General features: G+C 64.3%; 1 protein-coding gene across 1 annotated transcript; it reads left to right on the top strand.

The window, feature by feature from the left end:
• Window positions 1–211: 211 nt before the first annotated feature.
• ADSS1 (adenylosuccinate synthase 1) lies at window positions 212–21,608 on the top strand. Its single transcript, XM_066276056.1, has 13 exons — window positions 212–508; window positions 6,745–6,847; window positions 11,626–11,688; window positions 12,159–12,209; window positions 12,769–12,835; window positions 13,628–13,735; window positions 13,833–13,914; window positions 15,050–15,176; window positions 15,788–15,942; window positions 16,676–16,800; window positions 18,620–18,717; window positions 20,992–21,141; window positions 21,215–21,608. Exons 1-13 carry the CDS (start codon window positions 317–319, stop codon window positions 21,265–21,267), a joined length of 1,374 nt encoding a protein of 457 aa, XP_066132153.1. The 5' UTR covers window positions 212–316; the 3' UTR covers window positions 21,268–21,608.
• Window positions 21,609–21,817: the final 209 nt, after the last annotated feature.

The raw sequence follows: 21,817 nt of genomic DNA, 5'->3' as shown, positions 1-21,817 counted from the left end.
CGGCGGGGTGGGCTCGCAGCGCCCAGGCCTGCCAGGGGGCTGGGGTCGCGAACGCCCTCGTGACGTCCACGGGGCGTCCGGGCCAGGCCCACGGAAGGGACTCCGGAGCGCACCGTCAGTCCGTGCGCCCTATGGTGCCTGCGGCCCCACTCGGCTCCTGGCAGCGGCGGGGCGGGACCCGGGGCCGGAGGTCAAGAGCGTCATGGGGCCCGCCCCCCGCCCCGGGCCGGCGCCTTTTAATGGCCGGGGCGCGCGGGCCGGCGGGCTCTCGGGCCAGCTCTCCAGTGGCTTCAGCGCAGCGGACGAGCCAAGCAGCATGTCGGCGACCCGAGCCTCCAACGACCGGCCCCCCGGCGCAGGCGGCGTCAAGCGGGGGCGGCTGCAGCAGGAGGTGGCAACGACCGGCTCCCGGGTGACTGTGGTGCTGGGCGCGCAGTGGGGGGACGAGGGCAAAGGCAAGGTGGTGGACCTGCTGGCCACGGACGCCGACATCATCAGCCGCTGCCAGGTGCGCCGGGCCGCCCCCACCCAGCGAGCCCCCACCCCCACCCCTACCCAGACTGACACGCCTCTTGGAGCCCTTCCCTCCCGGGGACACCTTTCCAGCGGTCACCCCCACCCACTCACACATGCACACAACACCCACTCACAGGCGCTCACACTTCTCTCCCTGTACGGGACACCCCTCTCCCTCCCCCAGGGACCCCACCTCCCCCACCCCCAGCCCTGCAGTGCACCAGGAGCAGAGCTATAAATACAAGTCCTGCTGAGTTGGGGACACCCGATCCTCAGCGGGTGGGGTGTGCCATTGGGCGTGCTGCTGGGCCCTCCGGTAAGGGAGGAGGCGGGGACCCCAGCTCCCAGGTGGTTTTGGGGACCACCGGGGCACCTCCATGCCTCACTCCAGATCTGGGAAGGAGCTGGCTGACTCCGCACAGGGGTCATGCACACAGAGGGCGCCTGGACGCCCAGGAGCATAAGTGAGCAAGGCCTTTCTGGGAGGGGTGACCCTGGGGTGTCCGCCAAGAGGAGGCAGAGGTGAGGGCAGGACAGTGGGGAGGACCTGAAGAGAGGCGGAGCAAGGAGAAGGAGAGTCCTGGCCAAACAGGGAGAGGGAGGGGCCCTGGACTTCTGGCCAGGGTGACCAGCTGCTGGTGGTGCCAGGGAGAAGGCCAGATACAGACTTTGTGCCCTGCGGGCAGACTTTGTGCCTCTTCCTGATGCTGGCGCCCCCTGGAGGCCACTGCCCCGTGCTGGGGCCACTGCTAAGCAATACTCCACAGCTGTGGCTGATTGAAATCAGAGCACAAAGGGGTTGGCTTTGGGGTGTTTGCATTGGCGCTGCTGGCGTTTGGAGCACTAACAAGAATGCTGCCAAATATGGGGAAAGGGGTACCCCCTGGGCTTCTTCTCCCTGGTTCGGTGGCCTTTCCTGCCACAGAAACTGGGGCTCAGAGTCCCCCTGAGAAGGAGACAGGCCCAATGCACTTGGCTCAGGGAAACTTCAACAGCTGGACTACCTCTGCCCAAAGCTGACTGTAGACCCCTGGGGGGTGCTTACCAGGACTCAAAAGGTCCCCCACCCTTCTCTCTTGAGAGCCCCAGATTCAGAAGCAGATCTTGGAGCCCCTGCCGGGTGAGAGAGGGGCCCTTGTCCCCCTGCAGCTGGATGCGCTGTGGTCAGTGAGCTGCTCCTCCCCCGCTGACCCCTCCTGAGACACTCCCACCTCCCGCCCCCGGCTCCAGTGACACCCACGGCCCTCCACATAAACTGCCGGCTCCACTCAGCCTCCCCTGCCCATCTGTGGCTCATCTCCCCTCCTCAAAGTAACGTGGCAGTGACCCTCACTACCTCAGCCTGAGGCCACTGGCTCTCCTTCCAGCTGTGGAGCTGGTTCTGTTCTGGATTGGAGCTCTGCCAGCTGGGTCAGCAGGCCGGACGCTGCCCACTCCTGTCACTCCCCAAGAGCCTTGGACAGACCCACCAAAGGCCATGAAGGCTGGGGCTGGAGTCTGCCTGGGCAGCAGCCTGAAAGGGCCAGCAGCCGGCCAGCCCAGTGACCTGGCCTCCTGGCCTGTCACCTGGGCCCGGGCCTCCCCAGGTGGCAGCTGCGTCGCCCGCAGCTGCACTTTCTTTGTTCTCACCTGTTATTCGGGGCCTGTGGGCCAGTCTCGGTCCCTGGATTCCTCCTGCTATTTTCTTTGCCCCCGGGACCCGTTTCTGAGGCAGCCTCCCTTCTCCTCCCTGGCCCGATGTCCTGTGTCCCTGTGACCTCCTTTGTCCCAGGCCTTGCCCCAAGGCCTCATGGGAGGAGGGGAACTCTCAGTTGGGGTTGAGTGAATGCGTGGATGGATGAAACCTGCCGGTGGGCACTGAGTGAAGAGAAGCACCGCCTAGGTGGGGGACTCCTCAGCCTCGCCCAGACAGGGTCACAGTGTCTCCGCCCCGAGCGCTGGCCCTGCGTGGTGTGCGTGATCTTGGTAAAGCCTGCTGCTGCTGCCGCAGCCCAGAGATCTCCTGCTGGGCCATGGCCACGGCCACAGCCACAGCCCACTGGTGGGTTCACACCTCTGAGGAGCTGCTGGGGCCCCGCCCCTCACCCCCACCCTACACTCTCCTCTCTGCTCCCTCTGTCCACTTGTCCTGCACATGGGCCAGGGCAGGGGGCAGGCACAGAGACGGGAGAGCTGGCCCCTGTCCTGACGGAGCTGGTGCTGATGGGGAGAAGGGACTCTCACAGGCCAGGCTGGTGCCTCCCCGGAACCTGGGCTGAGTGGGCCCTGTGTGGCCAAAGTTGCCATCTTGAGCATCGAGAAGACTTAGGTGGTGGGGGTCAGAGAAGGAAGGGTAGGGGGCAGGGGGTGGCTGAGTGGTGGGGAGCCTGGCGGGTCAGAGGATGTGAGTGGAGGCTTCCAAGCAGATAGTGCAGTACATGGTGCAAGGACAGCTCCTAGAGAGCACGGCTGGGGACAAACGTGGGTGACAGGGCTTTCAGGGCATGCTTCCTCCAGGGAGCCCCCTGAGGTTGAACATGGGGATAAGGAGAGGCATGGAGAAGGGCCCCCAGCGGGAACATCAGGGTTTCATGTCAGGGCTGCACGAGCCTTGGGGTGCCAAGGAGGGTGGCAGAGGTCACATAGGGTGGGCAGGCCCTCCAGATGCAGGGTGGGGTGGGGGGAGCCCTGGGGTGTATGTTGCATGGCCCAGGGTTACCACTCACTCTCTGGGGACAGGCTGTGCATGTGACTGGGCCTGGGCCGAACGCCTTCAAGGACAGGGAAGGTCAGGCTGGTCAGATTCCTGAGTGGGCTAGCCTTGCCTTGGTCTTGTTCCCTTGTCTGAGAGTGTGATAGCCCCCCCTTCTTAGTTCCCTGACCCCAGGGAGGCAGCTGGCACCCACAGGGGCCTCTGAGTGATTGGTCAGGCCCAGCAGGGCATCGTGAGGGGTGGCTTCAGCCCCCTGGAGGTGCTGAGACTGCCTGACTCCAGACCACCACAGAGGGAAGCACTTGGAGGGGCGTAGAAGTAGGGTGAGGCAGCCCCCAGGTTGCTGTTGGTCAGACGGTGAGTCAGAGAGGTCTGGGAATGCCCCAGTTGCCCAGGTCCCAGGGACGGTCCTGGCTCACTCTCACAGATGGGGCACTGGCACACAGCCACCTAGGACAGGAAGGCCAAGAACAGCCCACAAGGCAGGAGCCCAGACAAGCCATCTCCCCTCTCTCATGGGGACCCTGGGCAAGATGCCCTCTCCAAGGGGTTTTCTAAACCAGGCTGCAGCCCGAGTGGGCCTTGGCCCGCCTCCCCTGGGGCCTGCCGACAGCAGTCGGTCCAGAGCCTGAGGGTGGCTGGTGGGTGTCCCCACCCCGGCCTCACCATCGGGCCACGTGTGGCCTGGGGGAGGACAGACAAGGGTCGGGGGCACAGTCACCCTGGGCTCTGCATCTCGGCTGGCTCATGTCCCTGGGAGCGGCCTGTGGGCTGATGCCCGGGCCCTGCAGCTGGTAGGGGTTATCTGACGCCCACTGGTCCGTAGCGACCGGTGCCTGTTCCTAGGTGCCCGTGTTTACGCCAAACAAAGGCAGGGTTTGCTCAGAGGCCATCATGCCGGCACGTGTGGGCACTGGGCACTCAGCAGGGAGGTGAGGCGGGGTGTGTGGGCTCATCTGGCGCCCGCCCAGCAGACAAGCAGGCCTCACTGTGGGGGGCGGGGGAGCGTCCAGCACAGGGGGGCAGTGTGGCCTGAGCTCCGCTGCAAACTCCCTTCAGTGGGGACCTCCGTTTCCCCATCTGTCCCTGGAGTCCACAGCCCCCCAAGCTGCCCCCCCTCTGGTGGCGAAGATGGCTGTGGCTGTGCCGAGAGCCTTGGAGGGGACTCCTGCTTGTGTGCGGGGTCCAGGGCAGAGCAGGGACCCCAGGCCTGTCAGCCAGCCACACATGGGCCTGTCCGAATTGCCCGCCGTCCACCCCTCCTGACTGACGGCGCCCGCACCCCAGGGAGGTTCTGATGGTCAAGGCCAAGCTCACCGCCCTGTCCCCCTCCCCCTCCCTGCACCTGCCTCTCCCTAACCCAGCCCGTGTCACCGTGGGAGGCTCACCTGGTTTCCCCTCCTAGCGCAGGCTCTACCCTGAGCCCTGCCTGCCCTCACTCATGGGGCACCGTCCTCAGTTCCAGGTCCCCCGGGGCCCCTCGTTCTCCATTTCCCCTGCACATGCGAGGTTCCCACAGCCAAGCACCTAGAAGTCCCAGGGACGCTCTGGGGCAGGGCAGCGGTGAGGGAGGGCAGGGCCACCAGAGGCACGCCCAGACAGCAGTGACCCCAGGACTCGGAGATGGCCCACCTGGGAGCATGGCCTCCACACCCCGGGTCAGCAGCATGGGGGACAGGCTGGAGGGGCCTCCCACACGTGTTTTTTGTTTTTTTATTTTTTTATTTTTCTGAAGTTGGAAACGGGGAGGCAGAGAGACAGACTCTGGCATGCGTCCAAACGGGATCCACCCGGCCTGCCCACCAGGGGGCGATGCTCTGCCCATCTGGGGCGTTGCTCTGTTGCAACCGGAGCCACTCTAGCGCCAGAGGCAGAGGCCACGGAGCCATCCTCAGTGCCTGGGCCATCTTTGCTCCAATGGAGCCTCGGCTGCAGGAGGGGAAGAGAGAGACAGAAAGGAAGGAGAAGGGGAGGGGTGAAGAAGCAGATGGGCGCCTCTCCTGTGTGCCCTGGCCAGGAATCGAACCTGGGACTCCTGCTCGCCAGGCCGACGCTCTACCACTGAGCCAACCGGCCAGGGCCCCACACGTGTTTTGTGAGCGGAATGCCCGGTGTTCGGGACCCCTGGGGGGATGGGTTTCCAGCAGGGCCCTTGAGGGCAGCCCGCAGCAGTGGGGGGCAGAGTGGGCTGCAGGGGGAGCGGGGTGGTGGGCTAGGGCTCTAAGTTCCACTCCATTTAGCAGTTCAGGGGCTGAGGCCTCCTGCATCTGCCCCTTGCCGGCCCCAGTCGTCCCTCCCTGGCTGTTTCAGGGAGGGACTGGGAGACTGGCCATCTGTCCAGACACAACGTGAGGAGCAGGTGCCCCCCCCCCGCGGGACTGTGGGAGGCAGCCCCATTTTTCAGCGCAGCCTGGGGTGGATACGGAAAGGAAGTGAGGGCCCCACCCTGCCTGGCCCTGTGTGGGGGGTTGGGGTGGGTGCTGAGGCTCCTCCTAGCCTGCAACCCAGGACCCCCTCTGTGGGCAGGATAGTAGGGTGTGGTGTGGAGGGGTCTCCAGAACAAGCCAGTGTCTGTGGGAAGTAGAGGCAGGAAGGTGGGGCCAGGCTGGGCTCCCGGGTCCTGGGGACAGAACGGGCACACCGAGGGGCAGGTTCTCGGGGCTGGGCACCAGCAGGCATGTGTCTCTCCCTGGTGCCCTGCTCACTCACTCCCTGTGGGGACCCGGGAGGGAGGGGCGGTGGGGGTGGGGGGGCCAAGGACCCAGGGTGGGGGGGGCCCAAGGACCCATGCGGCCCTGAGGACCACACAGTGCCCTTGAGTGGTGGGACATTGGGCGGCAGGCCAGGCCTCCCTCCAGTGTGACCTTCCCCGCCAGCCCCAGTTCACGTCAGCAAAAGTTCTCAAAGCAAGCACCCTGTGGCTTGGCATTTCCCAGAACGGGGCTGGCCTCAAAATTGTGTTGTTGTTTTTTTTCATTTTTTATTCTTAACTGGAAGGTGTGGGACCTAAGGGAAGGGTCACTGCAGAGGGGGTGAGGGGCGCTGGCCCGGCTGGCCCATGGTGGCACCTGTCCCCGACCTGTCTGCCACCAGAGCTCGGGCTGTGTGGAGCGTGGTGGTTTGGGCCATGGGGGCCTGAGTTTGTGCCTCTCATTTCTGCATCTGGAGGGCCCCCCGAGGCGTCCTGAGACACCTCGTTGGGGTGTCAGCATGTGCCCCCGAGGTAGCGAGGGTATTGGCAGGAGCCTGGGCCCAGCTCCGTGCCCGAGACCCCGCATCTGTTGGAGGAGCAGAGCACCAAGCCAGCACACTCCAGACAGGCACCAGAGCCGACCCTGGACTAGACTCCCCAGTGCAAGCATGGACGGCACCTCCCACGCCCCCGGAGACAGAACCCCCACCCCCAAGACGCCTCGACGTGGCCCCGGAGCTCCTGGCATTGGAGCTGGCCCAGAGTGCGGCCGGGTGCGGGGCAGGCCCTCCCGGGCGGTCCAAGACCTGGGGCTCCTGGGCACTCAGCCGGTTTCTGTCCCCAGGGGGGCAACAACGCTGGCCACACCGTGGTGGTGGACGGCAAGGAGTACGACTTCCACCTGCTGCCCAGCGGCATCATCAACACCAAGGCTGTGTCCTTCATCGGTGAGTGCCCGCCACCACCCCTCCCGGACGTGGGCAGCCCAGGGCGCCAGGCAGGGCCTCAGTTGTCCCCACACACCCTGCTCAGCCAGGCCAAGGCTCGAGGTCCCAGCCCTGACGCGGGCGCCCTGGCCTGGTGTCCGACCAGGGAGCCTGCCCTCAGCCTGATGGGGCAGGTCGGGGAGTCAGGGGCTCCACTGAGATCCCAAACTCCCCAGGGGTGCTGGGCAAGCCCGTATGCATGTGTGCAGATGAGTATGCTGCACGTGGGTGCAGGTGTGTGTGTGTGTGCGCGTGCCCGTGGTTGAGCATGCCTGCACAGGTGTGTGTGTGTGCCCATGGTTGAGCATGCCTGCACAGGTGTGTGCGTGTGCCCGTGGTTGAGCATGCCTGCACAGGTGTGTGTGTGCCCGTGGTTGAGCATGCCTGCACAGGTGTGTGCGTGTGCCCGTGGTTGAGCATGCCTGCACAGGTGTGTGTGTGTGCCTGTGGTTGAGCATGCCTGCACAGGTGTGTGTGTGTGCCTGTGGTTGAGCATGCCTGCACAGGTGTGCATGTGCCCGTGGTTGAGCATATGCCTGCACAGGTGTGTGTATGTGTGTCTGGGATGGGCCTGGCCTCCTGCTGTGTGGCGGGCCCCACCTAGGCGGGGAGCCTGTGCTCTTCCTGACCTGCACGCGGTCCATGCTGTGGAGGGCCCTCCTCGCTCCCCTCTGCAGGCCCCTGCCCCCCAGCCAGTCCCCCCTGCCCTCCCTCCTGCACGCAGTCCATGCTGTAGGGGCCCTCCTCGCTCCCCTCTGCAGGCCCCTGCCCCCCGGCCAGTCCCCCCTGCCCTCCCCTCTGCACACGGTCCATGCTGTGGAGGGCCCTCCTCGCTCCCCTCTGCAGGCCCCTGCCCTCCCCCCTGCACGTGGTCCATGCTGTGGAGGGCCCTCCTCGCTCCCCTCTGCAGGCCCCTGCCCCCCGGCCAGTCCCCCCTGCCCTCCCTCCTGCACGCGGTCCATGCTGTGGAGGGCCCTCCTCGCTCCCCTCTGCAGGCCCCTGCCCTCCCCCCTGCACGCGGTCCATGCTGTGGAGGGCCCTCCTCGCTCCCCTCTGCAGGCCCCTGCCCCCCAGCCAGCCCCCCCTGCCCTCCCTCCTGCACGTGGTCCATGCTGTGGAGGGCCCTCCTCGCTCCCCTCTGCAGGCCCCTGCCCCCCAACCAGTCCCCCCTGCCCTCCCTCCTGCACGCGGTCCATGCTGTGGAGGGCCCTCCTCGCTCCCCTCTGCAGGCCCCTGCCCCCCCTGCCCTCCCTCCTGCCCTCCCCCCTGCACGTGGTCCATGCTGTGGAGGGCCCTCCTCGCTCCCCTCTGCAGGCCCCTGCCCCCCGGCCAGTCCCCCTGCCCTCCCCTCTGCACACGGTCCATGCTGTGGAGGGCCCTCCTCGCTCCCCTCTGCAGGCCCCTGCCCCCCAGCCAGTCCCCCCTGCCCTCCCCCCTGCACGCAGTCCATGCTGTGAAGGGCCCTCCTCGCTCCCCTCTGCAGGCCCCTGCCCCCCAGCCAGTCCCCCCTGCCCTCCCCTCTGCACGCAGTCCATGCTGTGAAGGGCCCTCCTCGCTCCCCTCTGCAGGCCCCTGCCCCCCGGCCAGTCCCCCCTGCACGCGGTCCATGCTGTGGAGGGCCCTCCTTGCTCCCCTCTGCAGGCCCCTGCCCCCCGGCCAGTCCCCCCTGCCCTCCCCCCTGCATGCAGTCCATGCTGTGGAGGGCCCTCCTCGCTCCCCTCTGCAGACCCCTGCCCCCCGGCCAGTCCCCCCTGCACGCGGTCCATGCTGTGGAGGGCCCTCCTTGCTCCCCTCTGCAGGCCCCTGCCCCCCGGCCAGTCCCCCCTGCCCTCCCCCCTGCATGCAGTCCATGCTGTGGAGGGCCCTCCTCGCTCCCCTCTGCAGACCCCTGCCCCCCGGCCAGTCCCCCCTGCCCTCCCTCCTGCACGCGGTCCATGCTGTGGAGGGCCCTCCTCGCTCCCCTCTGCAGGCCCCTGCCCCCCAGCCAGCCCCCCCTGCCCTCCCTCCTGCACGCAGTCCATGCTGTAGGGGGCCCTCCTCGCTCCCCTCTGCAGGCCCCTGCCCCCCAGCCAGCCCCCCCTGCCCTCCCTCCTGCACGCAGTCCATGCTGTGGAGGGCCCTCCTCGCTCCCCTCTGCAGGCCCCTGCCCCCCAGCCAGCCCCCCCTGCCCTCCCTGAAGCCACTGGTAGCTTCTTGGTGCCCCTGAGGGACAAAGCACCTCCGGGACTGTGTGGACCTCGCCCTCTCTCCCCTGCCCTCTCTTGGCCTCTCTCTCGTCCTCGTCACAAGACCTGTCCCAGCCTCAGCTCTTAGCCTCCCTTGCTCAGGGAACCTTGTCCCGATCCCCAGGCCAGGCCTTCCAGCACTTGTCCTTCTAGTTCTTTTCACGACTGAGACACACTAGTGACTCGTCTGTACCTGCCCCTGCCTGGTCAGGCAGCAGGGGCTACAGTAGCAGGTGTGTGTGCCCAGCGATGGCACGGGGTCCGGCCCACGGGAGGGACACACGAGCTGTGAGGCCGTGTGTGGGCAAGCTGGGCAGGTGGCCAAGCGCCCCCTCCACATGCGTGTAGACGTGTGGACGCCCTGCCGGTCACATGGGGCCCGGCCTGGCCTGGCAGGGTGGCCCCGCTGCAGGAAGCCCTCTCAGCACCGGCCCGTCTGCCGCCCCCTCGCCCTAGCCACTTGGGAGCCAGGAAGCGAGGCCAAGGAGGCACCTCCTGGTGGGGGGAGGGCACTCTGCCCGGTCCCTGAGGAGCTCGGGGCAGGTCAGGGCCGGTGGCTGGAGCCCGGGCCGGACGGTCACCAGGGCACGGCAGCAGGGGCTCAGCTTGTGGGGCAGCGCGGTCGGGCGGTGCCTGAGCCTCACGCTCAGCGAGGGCTGACGGCCCCGGAGCCCACGCAGCTGCCCCTCAGCGGGCAGCACTCCCCGGGCCCCGCCCCGGTCATCTCAGGCTGCGTGGCATTTAGGTGACCTTTTGTGCTCGGTGTGGCTGGCGTGGTCCCTGAGTCACTCCCATCTGTGTGGACGCTCCTTGGCTGAGCCCGTGCCACGGCCAACCGCGGAGGGAACCGACCCAGAGACGGTGGCCCCGGCCCAGCGGCCTGTGGTCCTGGAGGGAAGGGCCAGCGGGCAGCTCTATCTGGACCCCCCAGGAACGGGTGACCTTGGGCTAGTCTGCCGTGTGGCCCGCTCCAGTTTTCTGTGCCTGGGGCAGCAGGGCCCCCAGGAGCCGGCTCACCCTGGGGCTGGCGGGCTGCCTGTCTCTGCTTTCCCATTTTCAGACCATTTAAATAAACTGTAACTGCGTTCTTGAGGGACAGTTTATTTATTTATTTATTTATTTATTTTTATTTAGTGAGAGGAGAGGGGGCAGAGACAGACTCCAGCATGCGCCCAACCGGAATCCTCCCAGCAAGCCCACTAGGGGGCGATGCTCTGCCCATCTGGGGCCCTTGCTCCATTGCAACTGGAGCCTTTTTTTTTTTTTTTTAGCACCTGAGACAGAGGGCATGGAGCCAACTCACTCCCATCGAGCCATGGCTACGGGGAAGAGAGAGAGAGAGAGAGAGAAAGAAAAGCAAGAGGGGGGAGGGGGGAGAAGTGGTGCTTCTCCTGTGTGCCCTGACTGGGAATTGAACCCAGGACATCCACACACCCAGTCAACGCTCTAACACTGAGCCAACTCGCCAGGGCCGAGGGACAATTTATGTGCCATAAAATTTACCCATGGCTGTGTAGCCATCACTGCAATTCAGTTTTAAAACACTGTTGTCACCCCAACAAGTTCCCTCATGCCATTTGCTGGCCACTCTCCCCCCAACCCCACCCCTGGACTTTGCTCTGTCTCTGCAAATACTTCAGGTGACGCTGTTCGGTTTGGGCTCTTCTTTTTTTTTATGACAGAGACCGAGACAGAGAGAGGGACAGATAGCAATAGACAGACAGGAAGGGAGAGAGATGAGAAGCATCAGTTCTTTGTTGTGGCACCTTAGTTGTTCATTGATTGCTTTCTCATGTGTGCCTTGACTGGGGGGCTCCAGCAGAGTGAGTGACCCCTTGCTCAAGCCAGTGACCTTGGGCTCAAGCTGGTGACAAAGCAGATGAGCCCGCGCTCAAGCTGGCGACCTCAGAGTTTCGAACCTGAGTCCTCCACATCCCAGTCCGACGCTCTATCCACTGCACCACCGCCTGGTCAGGCATGGGCTCTTTCTTCTGTTGTGATAAAACACACACAATGTGAATGTACCGTCTTAGCCATTTTAAGTGTACAGTTCAGAGGTGCTAAGTATGACTACTGTGGTGCAACCGTCCCCACTGTCATCTCTAGAACATTCCCAACTTCCTCACCTGAGCCTCTGTCCCTGTTAAACTAACCCCACCACCACCACCCTCGGCTTCTGGCTCCACCCTCCACAGCCTGCGGGTATCTGACTCCTCTGGGGACCTCGTGTGAGTGGTTCACACTGTGCTTGTCCTGTGACTGGGTGACTTCACTGAGCATGACGTCCTCAGGGCCCATCGTGGTGTACCAGGTGTCACCACGTCTGTCCCCTCTGTCACGTGGCACGGTGTGGAAGGACCGCGTCAGGTGGTCCTTTCCTCCGTCGTGGGCATGGGGTTGCATCCACGTCTCAGCCGCTCTGACTGAAGGGGGGGGGGTGCCAATTTCATGCCATCATAAATGTAAGTCCCCAACGGACGTGATACAGTTCAGTTCCGTGTCCATGTGTCACAGGCAACGGGGTGGTTGTCCACTTACCGGGCTTGTTCGAAGAAGCAGAGAAGAATGAGAAGAAAGGTAGGTCCCTGGCGGCCATGTTGGCCGCTGCCTTGCTGTGCGGTTTCTCTGGTGGGCTGACCGCACCCGGGGGAAGGGTGTGGTGCCTGGGCCTCCTCGGGGGCAGCAGGCCGGCGGGCAGTGAGTGAGGCTGCCGGCCAGGGCGTCTGGGCGCGTGGGGCCCGTGAGGGCTGTGTGGAGTGCAGGCTGAGCCCAGCACAGCAGCCCCGAGACCCTGCGAGGGCCATGGAGGAGGCGGAGCTTGGGAACCTGACCCTGGGGGCACCAACAGGTGCCGGGATGCAGGGCCTGGGGAGGATAGATGGGAATGGGGGTCCTCCCCTGGAGGTAAGGGTCTGGGACTCCCCCGCCCCACGGGGGGAGAAGCCACGAGGGGAGGGCCATGCCCTGGAGATGACCTTGGTGGCTCTTGCCAGGTGGGCCCTAGGGGAGCTGCCCACCTGAGGTCTCCCCTGTGCCTGTCACTGTAGGCCTCAGGGACTGGGAGAAGAGGCTCGTCATCTCTGACCGAGCCCACCTCGGTGAGTGTTGCCCCTCCCCGCCCTGTGAACAAGCGGTCCTTCCCCGGCCCTCCTCCCGGGCCGCAGAGCCCATACAGCCTTGCACGGCCTTCCCAGGGCCCACAGCCCCGCGCGGCCTTCCCAGGGCCCACGCGGCCCCGCGCGGCCTTCCCAGGGCCCACGCGGCCCCGCGCGGCCTTCCCAGGGCCCACGGCCCCGCGCGGCCTTCCCAGGGCCCACGCGGCCCCACGCGGCCTTCCCAGAGCACCGGCCCCGCGCGGCCTTCCCAGAGCACCGGCCCCGCGCGGCCTTCCCAGGGCCCTCGCAGCCCCGCGCGGCCTTCCCAGAGCACCAGCCCTTCACGGCCTTCCCAGAGCACCGGCTGGTCGGGATCACGGCCCCCAGGGCAGATGGGGAAACCGCAGCCCAGGGGGACTTGCGTTGGTGGGGAGTGGGAGCTGGATTCCAGCCTGTCCCCTTTCCACGGAGACCCGGGCGCTGGGCGGGCACAGCGCGGGCGTGGCCCGTAACCCTGGGTCTGCTTCTCCCCCCGTTGGGACGCCCTCGCCTGGCCCCGCAGTGTTCGACTTCCACCAGGCGGTTGACGGGCTGCAGGAGGTGCAGCGGCAAGCCCAGGAGGGGAAGAAGTGAGTACCCGCGGCCTCTCGAGGTGGCTTCGACCCCAAGCCGCTGTCCTGGGGGGTGTCCGGTCCAAGGTAATGGGAGAAAAGCCCTGTCGGTTCAGCCCCAGCTTCCCCCGTCCGGAGTCCCGAGTGAGCCTGCCCCTCCCCTCCCTGGGGCCATGCTGTTGTCACTGGCTGCCACCCCCCCACAGGGGTGTGCGCGCTGTCAGTCACCTGTCACCAGGCTCCCCGGCCAGCCTGGACCTCACACACAGGCCACAGCCCCCCAAGGCGTCCAGATCCTGCCCTGCCCGCACCTGGTGCTCATACACGTGTTCTTCAGGGACGTTGGTTAGGAGGGGGGTCTGGTTCTCACATCCCTCCCCACACGTGCACACACACACGCACAGTTGTGCACACATGTGCTGACACTTGTACATGCACTCACACGCACACGCACAAGTACACACTCCCATGGCTCGGTCAGACGCAGGGGGCGGAGCTGAGCCTGCAGCCGAGCAGAGGGGGCAGGGTGGGCACAGCCAGCTCCCAGCCCCTGGAGGGCAGCATCCCCAGTGCTGGACAGGAGGGCACCACGGGGCGCTGGGGCCCAGACCAAGGGACGAGGGGAGGCTCAGTTTGGGGCTCAGGACCACTGCCCACTGCCCAGCCCGGTTCCTGAGAGTTGGCCGCATGAGCAGTCCAGTTGGTTCTCACACCACCAGGACTCCTGGGGTGGACGTAGGTCCGGGGCGCTGGCCGGGACCCCCGAGTGTCTAGGCAGGGCCCCGTGCTCACAGCCGCCCCGTCTCTCAGCATTGGCACCACCAGGAAGGGCATCGGGCCCGCCTACTCGTCCAAGGCGGCCCGCACGGGCCTGCGCATCTGCGACCTGCTGTCCGACTTCGATGAGTTTTCCACCAGGTACCTGACCGCCCACAGCCCTGGGGGGGGCTGGCTAGTGAGAGAGGCTGGGGGACCCAGCAGGGCGGAGGGGACCCAGTCGTTGTCCCCTCTGCAGATTCAAGAACCTCGCCCATCAGCACCAGTCCATGTTCCCCACTTTGGAAGTAGACGTGGAAGGTCAACTCAAAAGGCTCAAGGTAGGCCCTAGCCGGTTGGCTCAGCGGTAGAGCGTTGGCCTGGCGTGCGGGGAACCCGGGTTCGATTCCCGGCCAGGGCACACAGGAGAGGCGCCCATTTGCTTCTCCACCCCCCCCCTCCTTCCTCTCTGTCTTTCTCTTCCCCTCCCGCAGCCAAGGCTCCATTGGAGCAAAGATGGCCCGGGCGCTGGGGATGGCTCCTTGGCCGCTGCCCCAGGCGCTGGAGTGGCTCTGGTCGTGGCAGAGCATCGCCCCCTGGTGGGCAGAGCATCGCCCCTGGTGGGCGTGCCGGGTGGATCCCGGTCGGGCGCATGCGGGAGTCTGTCTGACTGTCTCTCACCGTTTCCAGCTTCAGAAAAATACAAAAAAAAAAAAAAAAAAAAAAAGGCTCAAGGTAGCTGGCCGGGGCTGCACGCAGTTCTGACAGCCCAGCCCACACTCTGAACGTTCCCGGAGTGCGCGCGCACCTGGGGGCATGACTATGGGGTGGCGGCCTTCTTGGGGCCCACGGGCCTCTGGTGTGAGCCCCGGCCTAGGGTGGGGAGTCAGGAGGTCTTTTCAGGGGGGCCGGCGCACACCCACCAGGCCGGGCCCTCACGTCTCCATGGAGAAAGTACCCAGAAGGTGCTGGGAAGAGAGAGGCCGTCCCCATCCCATCTGTGGCAGAGGGTGTAGGTGTCCCTGCTCACTCTCCAACGGGGACGTGGGGTGGAGGACAGGAAGAGGGCAGCACAAAGCCCTTCTGGAAGTTTCCAGGTTGGGACCCCACCCCTCCAGCCCTGGTCTGGTCTGTACATTAGGACAGGCATGGATGGACCCATAGAGATGCCAGTCATGCTGGACTGTGAGGCCCCACCCTAGTGACTTCATTTGTAACCTAGTTACCCCAAGGACAGCCCCGTCCTGTGGGCCTGCAGGTTAGGGCCTCAGCATACGCATGGTGGGGCACACTGCACCCCACAAGGGTCTCTGAGGACAGCACTGAGTGTCGCAGGCAAGCCCGGGACGGGTCAGGCTTGCAGGGCAGGCCCCTGGCGGGCGGGGAATGCCTGGTGGGGCCCGGCTGTCTGTCGGGAGGGGGCGGGAGCTGGGGGCTGCCCGGACCACCCCCTGAAGCCGCGTTCCTCCTGCGCAGGGCTTCGCCGAGCGGATCCGGCCCATGGTCCGGGACGGCGTCTACTTCATGTACGAGGCGCTCCACGGCCCCCCCAAGAAGATCCTCGTGGAGGGTGCGAACGCAGCCCTCCTGGACATTGACTTCGGTATGTCCCGGCAGGCCGCCCCCAACACACCGTCCTCTGAGTCCCTGCCGGGGCCGGGTGGCGGGGGCGGGGGGGGGGACATGTGGCCGAGCCCCCTTCCTCAGGCTTGCTGTCAGCCCTGCCATGAAAGCGATCACGCTGACCTCGTTCTAACCTCAGCCGAGAGGCGAGAGGCTGAGCTGGAGAGAAGAGGACTGAGGGCGAGGGCGAGAGAAACCGGGAGGGGGCGGGTGGTCTGACCGCACTCCCCTTCCCCGACCCGGGGGCACACCAGCACGGAGGCCGCCTGCAGCAGCCCTCTCCCTCCCGGACCCCCCAGACCCTGTGTGGGGGCCACTCCCCCAGGACAGGCCCCTGAAGCTGCTCTCCCTAGAGACCCTGCCGAGGGGCCGTGCGGGGGTGGGGGCTGTCCACCGCCGCCTCTGCCCAGAGGGTCCCTGGGCTGTGGGTGAGCCGCAGGCCTGGCGAGTCCCCGACCGGCTCTGTCTTGCAGGGACCTACCAGGGGCCGTGCGGGGGTGGGGGCTGTCCACCGCCGCCTCTGCCCAGAGGGTCCCTGGGCTGTGGGTGAGCCGCAGGCCTGGCGAGTCCCCGACCGGCTCTGTCTTGCAGGGACCTACCCCTTTGTGACGTCATCCAACTGCACGGTGGGTGGTGTGTGCACGGGGCTGGGCATCCCGCCCCAGAACATAGGCGACGTCTATGGCGTGGTGAAGGCCTACACCACACGCGTGGGCATCGGCGCCTTCCCCACCGAGCAGATCAACGTGAGTCCCCAGCCCCGCGGGACCCCGTGGGGATGCGAAGGGGGACCAGGCGTCCGTGGGGGTGCGCGACAAGATGTGTGTGAGGCCGCAGGCTCCGGAGCCACGCCACCACACGGGCTTGTGCTGAGGCGCACTGGGCACACGCGTGTCCACACAGCCCTGCTCCCCCTGGGGAGTGTTGCAGGCGAGTGGGGTCAGAGACCCCCCCCCCTTGGCTCAGGAAGGAGTCCTCAGGGTTCCAGCAGCCTGCCTTTCTCAGACTGGCCTTGTGTCCTGGTGGCCACGAGGACAGGAGGCTCCTGTCCTGAGCAGGGGCCTGTGAGGCCGGGAGCAGGTAGGGAGTCAGTGTCCAGAAGTATCTGGCAGCTGTAACAGGGCAGGGGGACATGGGCATAGGGACAGGGACCCCAGGAGAAGTCAACTCACACTCCAGGCCCCCAGCTAAGCTACAGGACAGGTCCCTTCTGCCCTCACCTCCTGCATATGAGCGCTGACAGGGAGGAGGTGAGGGAGGCAGCCTGTGCCTCCCCCACAAGTCCTCCTGTGACCCCCACTGGCCAGAGCCTCAGCTGGGGGCGTGTTGGCCAATGAGGGGGGAATTTGCAGGGGTGCAGCTCCCAGCCCTGCCCTGAGCCAGGGGGGCAGGGGGCAGGGGTGTAGCAGAGGGAAGTCTGGGCAGGGATGGGCCAGGCTCCAGTTCATGCACAAGTGGCCCTGCCCTGTCCTCGCATAGGAAATTGGTGACCTGCTGCAGAACCGCGGCCACGAGTGGGGGGTGACCACAGGCAGGAAGAGGCGCTGTGGCTGGTTGGACCTGATGATTCTGAGATATGCTCACATGGTCAACGGATTTACTGCGTAAGCATTTGTGGCCGCGTGGCCATCCCGAAGCCATCCACGAAGCTGAGGTTGTCTTGGATTCCCCTGGGCCCCACCAGAGTGACGAACTGGACAGCCTTCCCCAGTGGGGTGTCATCACCCCACCCGGACCCTTCCGCATGGCAGGGCCACAATGAGTAGTGATGTGTCCAGGCACTCTGTCCAGGGCACTCAGAGCCCATGAGCAATGCTGTGAAGACCAGAGGGCGTCTTGGCACCTGTCAGAGGTTAAGATAGCTTATCTGTCGATGGCAGAGAGGGGAGCGGTAAGCCCAGAGCACAGGGGTGTGCACCCTTGTCCTGACAGACTCAACATGCTGCGATATGGAAACCGGCCTGGACTGGCTGAGCATGGACGTCCAGCTGGCTGGTTTATTAGGGTACAAGACTGGGGCCGTGGGAAGGAGAGACTGTCCCCATTCAGTGTAGGACGGAGCGTCACAGGAGGCCTCGCCCTGAGTTCTGAGACCCGGACGGACAGAGGTCCCGATGCTGGCAGAGCAGGCCTCCCACAGGGGATGTCAGAGTCCGGAAAGACCGAGCACTTTGCAGCCCACGTGCAGCGAGGGAGCTGGAGAGCCGCTGGCCGGGGCACTGACGTGAAATGGTGTTTGTAGGCAGAGACGGACGGGGCCAGGCTGAAAGGGAGATGAGGAAAGGGAGACACTTGTGTGAGGTCTGGGGCTCAGGGCCTGGCGGGAGGGAGAGTCGTGAAGCCAGACAGCAACGTCGGCATCAGGGGTGTGGACACGGGCCGGGTCTGCATGGGCGCCAGGCAGTTGGGGCTGCACGCGGTTCTGACGGCCCAGCCCACACTCTGGGAACACTCCCGGGGTGCACGCGGTTCTGACGGCCCAGCCCACGCTCTGTGAACGCTCCCGGGGTGCACGCGGTTCTGACGGCCCAGCCCACGCTCTGTGAACGCTCCCGGGGTGCACGCGGTTCTGACGGCCCAGCCCACGCTCTGTGAACGCTCCCGGGGTGCACACACTTGGGGGCATGACTATGGGGTGGCGGCCTTCTTGGGGCCCACGGGCCTCTGGTGTGAGCCCCGGCCTGGGGTGGGGAGTCAGGAGGTCTTTTCAGGGGGCCGGCGCACACCCACAATGCTGGGCCCTCACGTCTCCGTGGAGAAAGTACCCAGAAGGTGCTGGGAAGAGAGAGGCCGTCCCCGTCCCCTGCCCCGTGGCAGAGGGTGAAGGTGTCCCTGCTCACTCTCCAACGGGGACGTGGGGTGGAGGACAGGAAGATGGCAGCACAAAGCCCTTCTGGAAGTTTCCAGGCTGGGACCCCACCCCTCCAGCCCTGGTCTGGTCTGTACATTAGGACAGGCATGGATGGACCCGTAGAGATGCCAGTCATGCTGGACTGTGAGGCCCCACCCTAGTGACTTCATTTGTAACCTAGTTACCCCAAGGACAGCCCGTCCTGTGGGCCTGCAGGTTAGGGCCTCAGCATACGCATGCTGGGGCACACTGCACCCGACAATGGTCTCTGAGGACAGCACTGAGTGTCGCAGGCAAGCCCAGGGCAGTGAGCAGAGCAGAGTGCATGAGCCTGGGCACGGGCTCTGTGCTGACCCCAGACACAGCCAGGTGGAAGGCAGGTATGGCGATGCCACCCTGTGACACTGGTGGTGTGCCCCGGCCCCCCTGCCATGTTTCTCGAGTGCCTCAGCTGTGTTTTCTGTTCACGGAAGCAGAGGAGCAGTGGGATGCGGGGGGGAGGGGGGGAGCCAGAGAAAGCCATGAGCGTGTTGCCAACAGCTTCTCCCTTGTGTTGTCTTGGTTTTGGACAGGCTGGCCTTAACGAAACTGGACATCTTGGATGCCCTGGATGAGATCAAAGTTGGTGTCTCGTACAAGCTGAATGGGAAGAGGATCCCCTATTTCCCAGGTACGAGCGGGAGTCGGCTTCCTGAAAGGCAGAAACCATTGGGACGGGACGAACCGAAAACAGGAGGCTAAGTAGTGTGTCCCCAGAGGAAAGTTTATTTCAATAGCCCCTGGGTGCAAGAGGGCCGAGACCAGCAAAGGGTGTCAGCCCCCCACCCCCACCCCCGAGCTGCAGGAAGGAGCCATAGATACCGGGGCTGCTGCAGGCTCTTGCTGACATGGTTTGGAGCACCTGGACATGCTCAGATTAGCATATCGGGGTTGGTGGCCTTGGTCACTGAACTGAGGAGCCGGAGAAGGGGGATTCCGCTGCAGAAACACAAGTTCCCTCTGATGTAGCACAGGCCTAATCGGCATGGTCCTTTCGGGGGCCCTTGGTAAATTTTGAAGACAGCCGGAAGTCAAGAATCTCCCAGGAACAGCTGGGCCCTGGTGTTTCTGAGTCTGTGGCTAGGCTTTCACAAACAATTGTTGCGATCTAAACTCCCCTAGTGGTCAGGTCCCTCCCGGATGTCAGCTTTCCCCAACATTCCTGCAAAGGTCAACTTTTTGCTACATTTCCAAGTAAAGGCCAGGAGGAAGCCGGGAAGGGCAAGGGTAGCAAGCGGATGAAGGACAGCCTCCCAGCGGGAGGATGAGAACCTTGTGTTCTGAGCCCCAGCGGGAAGTTGGGTGAGGGGAGTTTGAGGTTTAAAGGGGCTCTGGATTTCAAGGAGCCCTGCACCTAAACCTAAGACTTCCCAGCGTGGGCAGTGCACTGGCATGGGCTAGACGTGCCCGGTGGGTCCGGGAGATGAGGGGAAGGGTTCACGCGTGGAGCCGCGCTTGTCTGACCACTCGCCGTCCCAGGTTCTCAACGCCCTTGTGGGGGCGGGCCGGCCAGGTCCCGGGTCACTGTTTGGGAAGGACTCAGAGGGACTGACTGTGCTGGTGGCAGGTGGGAGGGAACTGGACATCAACCTCAGGGCCCTGAGGGACCTGCAGCCACCTGGCCATCGAGGCCTACCTCCTGACCGCAGACGTGGACCACTCTGGAAAACCTAAGTCTTGGTGCAGATGGAAAGATGACCGTTTGGCCTGAGAAAACACACTTTGAGTTGGACTGTGTAAGACCTAGCCAGGATCCCTGCATCACAGTCTGTCCTTTTATTTAATTTATTCATTAGTTTTTAGTGAGAGAGAGGCAGAGGCAGAGACAGGAAGGGAAAGAAATGAGAAACATCAACTCTTAAGCTGTGTCACCTTACTTGTTCACTGATTGTTTTCTTATATGTGCTTTGATGGGGGGGGGGTGGAGGGGCTCCAACTGAGCCAGTGACCCCTTGCTCAAGCCAGCGACCTTGGCCTAGAAGTCAGCGACCTTGGGCTTCAAGCCAGAGTCCTCTGAGCTCAAGTCGTCAACGATGGGATCATGTCACTGATCCCCTGTGCAAGCTGGAGACCTCAGGGTTTCAAACCTGGGACCTCAGCCCCCCAGGTCATGCTCTACCGCTGCGCCCACCACTGGGTCAGGACCTCAGTCCCTCCTTTTGAGATGCATAAAGCTCATGCTGTGTTCCTGGGTTTCACAATGACATACGAATGTGGACAATGGGTCACATTCTGACCCCTGCTCCCACCAGCGGCTTCCTCCCCCGGCCTTGGTGGTGGACAAGCTGCCCCTCCCTCCCTGGGCTGTGTGGACCCACCAGCGGCTCCGAGGGGCCCCCGGCCCTACTGATCCTGACCTTTGAGAGGGTGGAACTGTAATGTGGTGTGACCGCAAGGTCAGGGTCCGGGGGACTCCGCAAACTCAGAAGGGGCTGAGGCTCAAGGCCCTTGAGCTGGATGGCTTCTTCCAGCATCTTCCATCCCTGAAGTGCGGTTGGCATCTGCCGGGAGCCCAGGGGTCCCTTCCAAGTGGGGTCTTTGCCCCGGGAGGGGTGGGAAGCATAGCTCCTTCGGGATTTCTCAACACTTGAAAGCTGCAGAGTCCCTTAGGAATCTCCAGGCAGGGTCTTTGGCATCCCTCAGCCGAGTCGCCATGGACGGTCCAGGAGGGCACCTGGGAGTCCGGGCGTCGGGTGGATGTGTCCCCGGTTTGGAAGGGATGCAGCCTGTGTCTGAGAGCCACTCCCGACCCCGAGAAAACCAAACAAACAGGGTGACTTGCCCTGCTCGCCCCTGAGCCCCCAGGGAAGCAGGCCCCGGGCCGGGGGTCCCCACTCTCCAGCGTCTGCTCCCGCAACCACGGAGCAGATGCCTGAGGGACGCCGCCACCCCCATGTGTCCCCAGCTAACCAGGAGATCCTGCAGAAGGTCGAGGTGGAGTACGAGACACTCCCTGGGTGGAAAGCGGACACCACGGGCGCCCGGAAGTGGGAGGACCTGCCCTCTCAGGCCCAGAGCTACGTTCGGTTTGTGGAGAATCACCTCGGAGTGGCAGGTGGGTGCCCTGCGCCCGGCCACCCTCCCCCTCCTCGCGGCACCCGGGCCTGAACGACCCTTTTCCCTTTCAGTGAAATGGGTTGGTGTCGGCAAGTCGAGGGACTCGATCATCCAGCTGTTCTAGACGGCGGCGACGGAGCTGATCCGGCAGGCACAGCACGCCCTGTGCCCCTCGGAGACAAAACCAGTGCCTCAAAAAACAAAAAACAAAAAAAGGAAGAAGAAACTATTTTTCTGGACTTTTCTATTTTTCCTTAAGTGTTCAGCTCAACCCCCTGACTTCTACGATCTTTTGAGACATCCGAAAGCCAGTGTTGGGCACATTTCTACAACCCTGCTATTTGAAGTGAGCTCAGAGCATGGACCTTTGGTGGCATGTTCGTGCCATGTGGTTCTATGTCCGGTTGGAGCAGTTTAGCAATAAACATCCAAGAGCTACTACTGAACAGTAGTGGGTCGAGCATGCTTTGTTCTGACTTTATCGTTTTATTTTTACTTTTAAGCACTAAAGAGTCATCACCATGGCTTTTTTTTTTTTCTTTTTAATTTAGTGAGAGGAGAGGAAGCAGAGAGACAGACTCCCGCATGCACCCCGACCGGGATCTACCCGGCAAGCTCACTAGGGGACGATGCTCTGCCCACCTAGGGCCCTTGCTCTGTTGCAACCGGAGCCA

The sequence above is a fragment of the Saccopteryx bilineata genome, chromosome 4 (genome assembly GCF_036850765.1).
Source record: "Saccopteryx bilineata isolate mSacBil1 chromosome 4, mSacBil1_pri_phased_curated, whole genome shotgun sequence".
In the NCBI taxonomy this organism is placed as follows: domain Eukaryota; kingdom Metazoa; phylum Chordata; class Mammalia; order Chiroptera; family Emballonuridae; genus Saccopteryx; species Saccopteryx bilineata.
Note: the sequence above shows the minus strand (reverse complement) of the source record. Positions and strands in the feature narration are given on the sequence as shown.

What these genes read in the sequence shown, in the direction of transcription:
- ADSS1 (XM_066276056.1), top strand. Translation starts at nt 317, where the DNA reads ATGTCGGCGACCCGAGCCTCCAACGACCGGCCCCCCGGCGCAGGCGGC. An exon ending in AGAGAAGAATGAGAAGAAAG is followed by an intron (nt 11,689 to 12,158) that starts GTAGGTCCCTGG and finishes CTGTCACTGTAG; the next exon opens with GCCTCAGGGACTGGGAGAAG. An exon ending in GTCAACTCAAAAGGCTCAAG is followed by an intron (nt 13,915 to 15,049) that starts GTAGGCCCTAGC and finishes CCTCCTGCGCAG; the next exon opens with GGCTTCGCCGAGCGGATCCG.